Source organism: Nicotiana tabacum, chromosome 5, assembly GCF_000715075.1.
Source record: "Nicotiana tabacum cultivar K326 chromosome 5, ASM71507v2, whole genome shotgun sequence".
In the NCBI taxonomy this organism is placed as follows: Eukaryota; Viridiplantae; Streptophyta; class Magnoliopsida; order Solanales; family Solanaceae; genus Nicotiana; species Nicotiana tabacum.
In genome coordinates, this window is record NC_134084.1 from 856,083 (window position 1) to 866,487 (window position 10,405).

At 33.5% G+C, this 10,405-nt stretch overlaps 1 protein-coding gene across 12 annotated transcripts; it reads right to left on the reverse strand.

Moving 5' to 3' along the window:
• Window positions 1–1,346: 1,346 nt before the first annotated feature.
• On the reverse strand, window positions 1,347–10,136 carry LOC107828463 (uncharacterized). 12 transcript variants are annotated; one of them, XR_012709347.1, is made up of 12 exons: window positions 9,834–10,136; window positions 6,700–6,757; window positions 6,321–6,626; window positions 5,233–6,218; window positions 4,836–4,908; window positions 4,070–4,311; window positions 3,621–3,827; window positions 3,317–3,409; window positions 3,145–3,246; window positions 2,657–3,031; window positions 1,930–2,019; window positions 1,405–1,595 (listed from the first exon to the last, which is right to left on the reverse strand). XR_012709347.1 is itself a non-coding variant. In XM_075253225.1 (10 exons), exons 4-10 carry the CDS (start codon window positions 5,263–5,265, stop codon window positions 1,581–1,583), a joined length of 753 nt encoding a protein of 250 aa, XP_075109326.1. In that variant the 5' UTR covers window positions 5,266–6,218; window positions 6,321–6,626; window positions 6,700–6,757; window positions 9,834–10,136; the 3' UTR covers window positions 1,347–1,580. The 12 variants fall into 12 exon arrangements, 10 of the variants coding, with proteins under 10 accessions (XP_075109326.1, XP_075109329.1, XP_016511260.2 ...); XR_012709348.1 differs by lacking the exon at window positions 1,930–2,019; XM_075253225.1 differs by lacking the exons at window positions 2,657–3,031; window positions 3,145–3,246 and having other exon boundaries at window positions 1,347–1,595.
• Between the last annotated feature and the right edge of the window lie 269 nt (window positions 10,137–10,405).

Sequence of the window (10,405 nt, forward strand, 5' to 3'; positions counted from 1 at the left end):
GTTGACTTTGGCTCTTCTTGAGAAAGAGAGTCTAAGTCTCTGAAATTGGTCCAACAAGGAATTGGGGCGTACTCAAGAGATTGATAGCCCGAATTAAAGGGTTAAACCTCGAGAGAGTAATACCCGACTTGAACCTTGATTGCTTGTGCAAATTTGTATACCCAATTGGTCTTGAGAAAGTCAATTCGGGCAAAATTATTTGAACCACCGAGAGGTGTAGAGTGGGTAAAATCGTGTAAAGGTTATATCATACTCCCCAAATATGTCAATCATATCTTAGACTCAAGTATCCGTCAATTGACCACCTAGGCGAAAGTCACTACCCTAGTGCCTTTTAAACCATTTGAACAACCCGCAATATTTTACTCTTAGCTTATTCTAGTTTAATTTAGCATTGTGTTTCATAAAATTAGAAGTAAAACAAAAGCCTAAAAAAAATGTTTAGAAGTGTAATTTGGAACACATACACGACTCCAAACTAGATAGATACCCGACTCCAACTTTTAGCTCTCTGTGAAAATCGATTCCGACCCTAAATCGGATAAAAGCTGCTTGGACCCTCTCTCGCTACTCAATAGTAGTGTAGGGTAGGCTTCGATCAGCCACCTGGCCTCTAGTGCTCATACTTAACATGTTGGCAGTTTAGGCACCTAGGTACATATTCAACTATGTCTTTCTTCATCCGCCGCCACCAATAATGCTGTCTCAGGTCGTTATACATCTTCGTAGCACCTGGATAAATGGAATACCGAGAATTGTGTGCCTCCTCTAGAATCCTCTCCCTTAAGCCATCGACTACAAGAAACTACGAAATTTGCAACGGGCCTGGTCACTGCGACCCCCTTTGTGAGGAGGCACCCCTTCTCCCGAAGTTACGGGGCTAACATTTTTTGTTGTAATATGTTGGTTGTCGTTTTTTCGCAACAAAAAATAAGTTGTTGCACGTTGTTGTAGCAAACTAAAAATCTATGCAACAAAAACCAATGTTGTTGCCAAAAAGCTAAATTATCACAACAAATCTTGTTGTTGCAATAAATTTTATTTTGTTGTTATAAAGGCATATAATTGTGGTTTATAAAAATATTCAGCAACAACAATAATTTTTGCGACAAATCAATCATTTTTCCAACAATATAAGTTGTTACAAAAAAAATGGCGGGAATTGCTAGTTAATTTGTTATCAAGAATTTTAGCAACAAGCGTTATTGTGGCAATAAGTTACTTTGTGTCAACAACATTAATTGTTGCATATAAGCTCCGTGAAATATTTTTAGCAACAACTTATGAATTGTTGCTATATACATAATTCCTATATGCTTTTAGATTTTTAACAAATGTATATAAACTACTGAATATTATATATATGCAAAAGATCAATACATAAAGTTGTTGTACTAGATATTTACACTTGTTGTACTAGATATTTACACCCTTCTAAAATCTAAATACTTCTAAAAGTTTTTACTGAAAAGGATAAAAAAATCACGTGTCCTAGGTCACTAAATTCTAATCTAATAGAACTCAAAAGACAGATCTTCCGACTTGTGCAGCACATGAACCATATTGCAAGAAGCGTTGGTTTACGCATCATCATCCTACAAAAAAATAATATTAATTAGACTTTGATTTAAAATAGAGGGAACCACATAGGCTTATTTGCATTAGACAGTATGGTAGGGGTAGAAATATTCAGCTAAAAAACATTATAACATAAACTCCAAGATATCATATCAAGTATCTACTCCAAAAAAACTAAATAAAAATAGATTAAAAAATACTTCAGAAACTCCTTAACCTCATTAAACTAAAATGACCTCAAGAACTGAGGTGCAACCAACTAAACATACAACACTCTTTTATGTGGTTTAGTAAGAGTATCAACTGAACAAACAAAAAGATATCAAGTATTATTAGGTGGAGTTTACTTACCATGATGTCATCCATAGGATTTGCAGGACTTGCCTCATCTGAACCACTTAAATTTGTAATAATATTAAAAAGTACAGCAGGAAGTTGAGTCTGTTAAACAGAGTACAAATAAAGATCTTAAACATGATAGGGCCAAGGATGATACTATTTTGTAATATCAAAAAGACTGACAAGTTTCACTTTCCAGAACAATAGCAAAGAATTATTGGAAAGCACTGCGTACTACAAGTGCAATTAATAGGTTAGTTAACAAACTTAAAGAATCTTTGCAGCTTAAGAGTACTAATATAACCAAACTCAGGTGGAATTCCACCTTCATAACTATTAAAATAACCTAACCTAAGTTCAAGATTTGGAAGCAAAGCCAAAATCTTTGGCATTTTTCCAGTAAGTAAGTTACCCTCCAAACCCAACCACTGTGAACTTTCAATGTGAGATTAAAACTGTTATTCGAAAGATTAACGTATTTGATAGAAGAAATCTTGGATATATCTAAAGGGTGTGTACCAATTAAGTTATCTCCAAATATAATAAGGGTTTCAAATTTATCTAAAAGACCAATTTTAGGTGGAATGATGCCAAATAGAGGAACATTAGAAATATTTAAAGATATAACACGTGAATCATTGTTACATGTTACAACTTCTGATTTAGCTCAAAAGATTTATAAAATAACTATTTGGTCTTCATAAGGAACCTACAGAAACTTTAGTGCTTATACTAATACCTGGGAACTTTGTATAAGGGATGTAAGTCCCACCATGCCCTCTTTTAACATTTTCTGCTCACGTCCTACACGGGCTTCCATTACTCCTACATGAGCTTTTATGACTTCTAGATTTTTCCGCTCCTCCTCAAGTTGCTCTTGCACCTCTTTAAGTTTAGATTCTACACTCTCTCGTTTATGACGTTCTTCTTCCACCTCTTTTTTTTTGTGCTTGCAGTTGCTCTTGAAGCCCTTGCATGGATCGCTTATTTGTTAGCTTAAGTCCCGATCCTTGGCTGCGGTAATAGCCTGACTTTTCTCCAACAATTTTCATAAAGGACGCATTAACAATAGGGTCCATATCATCAGTACCCTCTTCTGTTTCTTGAATTTACTCTGCAACCAATTCATTCACTTTATCCTAAAAACAGGGCATACAAGCTTTAGCTTTCAATATTTTTTTTAATAAACTCATATCATATGACTAAAGATTAGAGTTTTGTAAATACATTCAATTCAGCAGTGGCATCGTTGACGCAATGACTATTTTTCATGTGAGTTTTCTCCCAAAGTTTCTGAAAGTTCGGCTCTTTTTCGGTGATTGCATCTCTCTAACAAATTAAATCAAATTATGTTATTGAAGAAAGAATTACTAAATTCATTAAATAAGACATATCTCACCTCTTCAAAAGAGATTGCCCCGAAGGATTTTCTACCGCAAATATGATTGATTCCTTGTTTTGCTTTATTTATTTTGTTTCTAGCACTCATTCTCTGCATTGAATATGAATTAATGATATATCCTATAATTCAAGTATAAAAAGTAAAATAAGAAATAAACAAGACTTTGGATCTGGTGATGAGAATTTAAGTTCCATTTCATAGGTTGCTTTCTTAGTTTTTTGTAACTTCCCTAGTTGACGTAGACATTTTTCAGAATTCTTTTAGCTAAATAATAGCTATTGTGCATATTTCATTTAATTACCTTGAAAGGATCAGAGTCGAAATAGTCCACCAAGAATTTCCATTCAACTTCAGTGACATCTTCTGGTATGTTTTGCAATCGTTCCTCCTTTGTAGCAAATTTCTTGAAATGATCATGGAGCCTACTACGACGATATCGATACAAATTATTAGCTGTATGAAGGATAGTTTCCCTAGTGTGTTGCGTGTCTGTAATTTCAAAGGCGTCCTGCACTCAAATTAGAAGTGATAGCTTTGTCACATAAGACTCTACTAGCAACTGAATAGATTTGTATGTGGAACCTATAATAAAGGATTTCAAAGCTGGAACCATTAGATTAAAATATGCCTACTGTTCTTTATACATACTACTAGTATAATGGGCAAATGTTACTAAATATGTCATTTGGTTGAATACTACTCATTCAAGAATAAAAAACTATGAACTTAAAGATATACAAAGAGAATTACCAGCATATGAGCAACAATCCTTTCTTTTGCTAGATCAGAAACTTTCTTCCAAGTTTTGACATCATGCTTAGCATTTTGGTCAACTGTAACTGAAAGCTCGGCAACAAAATTATTAGCTCCAGGACCAACTGCTATTGTTCGATCGGGTGGGATAATCACCTCCAGCTTTCCATTGAGATTATTTTTGCGTTTCTTTTGGATTAAAAACCCTCTAGTCTTCCCCCTTCCTTTTCTCATTTGTCCTTCAACAATACACAAGGATATTAAAATAAAAGACTCCAGAAAACTTCCACATCAATTCATCACTGAGAAAAATACTCTACAGAAAAGAAATAGATGTATCGACCTTAGGCATGGTATTTTTCATATGAAGTCCTTACAAACTTCAACTTCCAAAATAATTACAATTTATAAATAATATAAAGATGTGATCTCTAATCCACAAATAGATGGAGAACAATTTCTTTTCCTCTACAAAATGAATGTCTATACAATAAATAGCAACTAACAACCTATTGTATCTTCTACTTGAAATGCATGAGAAAATTTAAAAGATTAGTAGTTCAAAAAAGCTTATGATTTAAAGTATATATTATTATCATACTTCACTCAAAGTGACTAAAAACAAATCAATTACTCAAATAATTAAATCCTACTCTTTATAAGAATTTATTACCAAATTTGAAGGCATAAAAAGTCTGTTTCTACTAAGTTATACAAGCATGATATTTCTCAAAGTTACTTTTTACTAAATGAATCAACTCACGTGGTTGTGGGTTTGAAATTACTCCTGCAGATTCAACACTAGCAGAAACATGCGCATTTGTCTTCATGATAGTCTGCAAGACATAATAAAAAGAATTATACTGGAACTAGTTGAAAGTAGAAGTGAAGGCAGAACATTGCACATATTGTCAATCAGAAAATAATTTATCCAAAAACATAACTATAGATTAAGATGTATGCCAAACAGACTATTTAAGTAAAAATAAAACAAATATAGTGACTAAATAACGATTGTTAGATATAAAATCATGTATTCAGATATATTTTGACTCATTATTTGGCATGGAATGAAGCTAAACATTCTAAATATTAAATGAAGTTAAATAGTAACAAACATAATAAAGAAATAAAAAGAGAAGCGGAAAGGAAAAATTAACCATTTGGGCAAGGTGGTGAAAAATTACATTCATCCTCACAGCCAATTACCATCCTTATTTTCATCATGTTCATCCTCAGATAAATATTCTTCATCTGTTGAGTCATCACTATCTTCATGATCCGATTCAGCTACAACTTCTAAGTCTATTACTTCCTCATTTGAGAGAAGGTGCTTCAACACTCAATCCATCAATATCTTCTCTTTGTATTCTAATTATATCAGTGTCTGATTCTACTTGAAGATTTTGCTCTTCCCTTTCAACCAGGTCAGTTAATTGATAAGGTTCTCTTTCATCATCTTATTCGGGTAGATCATACAAGTTTCATGGTCTTACCCTTACCACTGCATTCCAATTCTCATTTTGATCATGTTTAACATAATACACAGATTGAGTTTGTGATCCTAGAATAAATGGATCGTTTGTGTAATGAAGTCGTGTCACATCCACACATATGAATCCATATTCATCCCTTTGGTAACCTCTACTTTGACTTCGACCATGCGGCGGAACTTCAAACCAGTCACATTGGAATAATATCACTGAATTTTGTCCAAATATTGGATTTCTAATATTCTTCTTATCTTTCCATAATAATCAGCATTTTCTGTATATTCATCACTCTTTACAACTACACCACTATTTTGAGTTTTTAAAAATTTCTCAGATGTCATTGTTCGAAACCTAAAACCATTCAAAACATATCCATTATGGCATTCAACTCGTAAATCTGGACCTCTTGCCAAAGCTAGCAATTGATCAGTAATTTGACTGTCACCGTTATCTTTTAATTGTAGCACCTATTAATTACAAACTCACAAATATTAGTACTACTTAAAAATAAAATTTATGAATTGTCCTAAATAAATATCAACCAACATTGAATTATATAAGTTACCTTTTTCTGAAACCATAAAGGAAATTCCTCTTTGTGCCTCTTGGCAACATTTCTATTATTCTTCTTTGTTAATATTTCTAAATGTTCCCTATAGATGGTGAAAATTAAAATAAAATGAAAATATTACAAGATAGTCATTGAAAGAATTCATAAGAAGAAAGAATGTAAACTAAGTGAAAAGTTTTTTTACTCGATAAAAGGGCCAATTTCTGCACAATTTTGGAGGTTGTAAAAATGCGCTTGCTTGATTTCAAGATCATTCAATTTTGTCCAATCACCCCCTCCAAATGGCTTACCACGACAGTTGAATATAGATAAGCCATTAGGATCCATGTTGGAAGAATTAGAATTCCTATCCGGGCGATTTTCCTTTGTCTCCATATCAGTCAAATATTTGGAACAGAATGCCATGCATTCCTCTACAAGATAGCCCTCAGCAATTGACCCTTCTGGGCGAGCCATGTTGCGTACATAACCTTTTAATATGCGCAACATTCTGTTAAGTAAAGATATATTAGTTTTGAGCAAATTTCAACTAAAAGAAAAATTTAGAGTTGTAAAAGTCTAACCTCTCGATGAAATACATCCATCGAAATTGAACAGGACCACCCTCCTTTGCCTCCTTTGCTAAATGGATTGCCAAATGAATCATGACATCAAAGAAGGATGGTAGGAATATACGTTCTAGTTTGCAAATTGTCATCCGTATACTTTTATCTATTTTATCTAACTTATCCATATGCAACTCTTTAGCGCACAAATCGCTAAAGAATAATGACAATTCAATTAACGGATCATATGCATCCTTTGGCAAAATCCCTTTTATGATAAATGGAAAGATACGCTGGAAAAGAACATAGTGACCGTGACTTTTGAGTCCAAAAAGTCTAGCTTCCTTAAGATTGACACAAAGACTAATGTTAGAAGCACAAGCATCAGGAAACTTGACATCTTTGATGAGTTGACAGAATTTAATCTTCTCAGTTTTGGACATTGTATAACTAGCAGGAGGAAGTATGTACTTATCCCCACTTTTTATTGGATGAAGAGGCTTTTTGATTCTCATCTCTTGTATGTCCAATCGAGATTTCAATGTGTCCTTTGTTTTTCCGTCAATATCCAACAACGTTCCTATCACGCTTTCACTAATATTTTTTTCTATATGCATTACATCCAAATTATGTCTCAACAATACAGTCTTCCAATATGGGAGTTCAAAGAATATACTTTTCTTCTTCCAGTTGTCACGTCTTTTTGTATCTCGTTTTCTTTTTCTTGTGTTGTCACCCATGGATCCTTGTAAGGATGTATTTAGTTGTGCAAGCACATCATCTCCACTCAATGCTTGTGGTGGAGGTCTTTCTTCCCTTGTGTTATCAAAAGAACTTTTGGTCCGACGATAAGGATGATTTATTTTCAAGAACCTACGATGAACCATATAGCAATGCTTTCGACCATATTTCAAGTAAATGGAGCAAGTATTTACATGACAAACTGGACAAGCAAATTTACCTTTTGTGCTCCAACCGGACAACATGGCATATGATAGAAAGTCATTAATTGTCCACAACAAAGAAGCACGTAATTGAAAATTTTGTTGCTTAAAAGCATCATAAATCTCAATTCCATCCTCCCATAATTTTTTCAAATCATCAACCAAAGGTTGGAAATACAAATATATATCCATACCAGAGCTTTTTGGGCCAGGAGTAAGCAAGGACAATAAAATATTAGGTTGTTTCATGCATAGCCATGGGAGAAGATTATATGGAATCAAAAATACTGGCCACATACTATAGGCATTACTCATGGAACCAAAAGGTTAAAACCATCTGAAGCAAGTCAAAGTCTTACATTACGCGGATCTGATGCAAAATCCAAATGCTTCTCATCAAAAATTTTCCACGTCAGTGAGTCAGCTGGATGCCTTAATACTCCATCATCATCTCGCTTATTTTTATGCCACATCATATCTTATGTGGTTCGTTTAGTCATAAACAATCATTGTAATCTTGGGATCAAAGGAAAGTATCTAAGAATTTTTCCAAGAATTCCTTTCTTTCTCTTATTCAATTTACTTGAAGCAACCTCGTTGTCATCTTCTCCTTCTTTCTGTACTATCCATCTTTTCTCACCACATTTAGGACATTTCTCAAGATCCACATATTCCTTTCTATATAAGATGCAATTATTAACACAAGCATCTATTTTCACATAATCCAGACCCAAATCTTTAATAATCTTTTGAACTTCATAAATAGAATTAGGGAGCACATGTCCTTTGGGAAAGGCATCACTTAATAGTTTTAACAAAGAGTCTAATGGAGTATTACTCCAACCATGCAAGCATTTCATTTGAAAAAGACGCATTACAAAAGAGAGCTTCGAGAACTTTTCACAATCTGGATATAACTTCTGCTCTGCATCCTTTAACAACCGATAAAAACCCTTAGCTTCTGCATTAGGTTCTTCATATCTAGACTCAGCCGACTCATCAGACGGATCATGAGTTATATTATCTATAGGAACACCATGATACATGTCATGCAACATCTCGAAAGTGGCATCATCATCATTTCCAAAATTTGAATTTGCACTAGAATTTATTTCATCATCTGAAGATGACTCTGACTCACATGATGAATCCACCTATTATATGTTGGATCTATACCCCACCTAAGTAAATCTATTTTCACTTCTTCTCGTGTTTTCCTACGCACATGGTTACAGTTAATGCATGGACATTGAATTCTTAAACCAACATTAGGATTTGAAAATGCAAAGTTTAAAAATTGTTCCACGCCATTCAAGTATTCTCGTAATGCCCTATTCCTAAGAAGTATCCAACTTTTATCCATCATATAATAACCTACAAAAATATAAAATATTAACTGTCCCTCAATTTTTTGTTGTCAATTTAGCAAAAAAATAAATAAGGAAAAGGTCAGAGAAAGACTCTATACTAAAATACAATAAAAATAACAGCATATAAATTGAACGAGCAGTGATACAAGCGAAGGAACACACTATAGATAAATAGTAATCAGCAAAACTCACCAGACTTTGTAGACGAGAAATAATGAAGCAAAGAATAGACCATAACCAATTGCTCAGAGCTTTAGAATAATAAAGGAGAAAACCTTGCTAGAATGCTAACTGAAATAGGCTAAGGATTAAGGAAAAAATAATTAAAAGGAAGAAACTGGTTTGCCGCTTTTCTTTGGGCGGAAAGTTAAAAAATACTAAGCTAAATCTTAGGCCACTAACCAAACCTGTTGAGAAAATTAAGGTGTGAACAGAACTTGTTGAGACAATTAAGGGTTCTACCAAATATAAATTATTGCTTAGTTATTATATTTTAGAACAACTATGTTTTCAAATAAAATATGGCAGCAACAAAAAACTTACCCAAAGCAACTAAAATAGTGGGCTAAAAATCCGAAAAAAGTGATTAACAAGAGAAAATTTTGGCGCGTTTGATTTTGGCGGAAAACTGGAAAATAATTAGCTAAGTTTTAGGCCACAACCCACCTATTTTGTAGGCAAAAATAAAGTGTATTGCCAACAATACAAATTTACTGTTGCTAGTGTCAAAGCAAAATCTCATTAATTTATTTTAAGCCATATTTACATCTGCAACTAATGAGGAAATCAGAGAACTAAATTTCAGCTGCTATTCCACAAAAATTGATGAAAAACGTACCTTTTTGCGGCGAGCGGGGTCAATGTTTATATCGATGCTCCTTTTCTTTCAATTTTTACCAAAATCTTCCTCTAGTTCTCTTCAAAAATTTCAAATTCATGGGTGATGAATTAGCTGGATTCGTCTTTGACAAAAAAGAATTTTGAAAGAGTAATGGTGTCATTGAATTGAAGAATGTTGGGGAGTAGTCTTTGAAGCAGAGAGCAATTGACATTACAATTACAAAAAGAAACAGAGAGCAATTTGAGAACGGTGTCAAAGATAGGATTCTTGGTAGCTCCGTCAGTGTAGGTGGCCAAAATGAAAGGACAATGCTATTTACACGTAGCAAATTAAAATGTGAAGGAATTGAATAAAGCCAAGTACACAGTACAATTGGCACTGCCTTGGGTACAGCTGTTCAATGCAGTGGTTGGTAACAATGAATCAAATGTTGCTAAAAGTTCTATGATAATAGCAATAATTTTTTAACGTTGTTGTCACTTATTACAATAAGCCAACAACACTGTGATTGTAGCAAAAAATTGTTGCCAATTTTTTTAATTTAAAATTAATTATCTAAATAATAGAAT

Bases quoted from the DNA above. Each gene is read 5' to 3' on its own strand.
- LOC107828463 (XM_016655774.2), bottom strand. From the start codon at position 6,453: ATGGCTTATCTATATTCAACTGTCGTG. The intron at 4,312-4,835 runs GTGAGTTGATTC...GTATTGTTGAAG, and splicing joins AATTTCAAACCCACAACCAC to GACAAATGAGAAAAGGAAGG. The intron at 3,828-4,069 runs GTAATTCTCTTT...ATTTGAGTGCAG, and splicing joins GGATTGTTGCTCATATGCTG to GACGCCTTTGAAATTACAGA.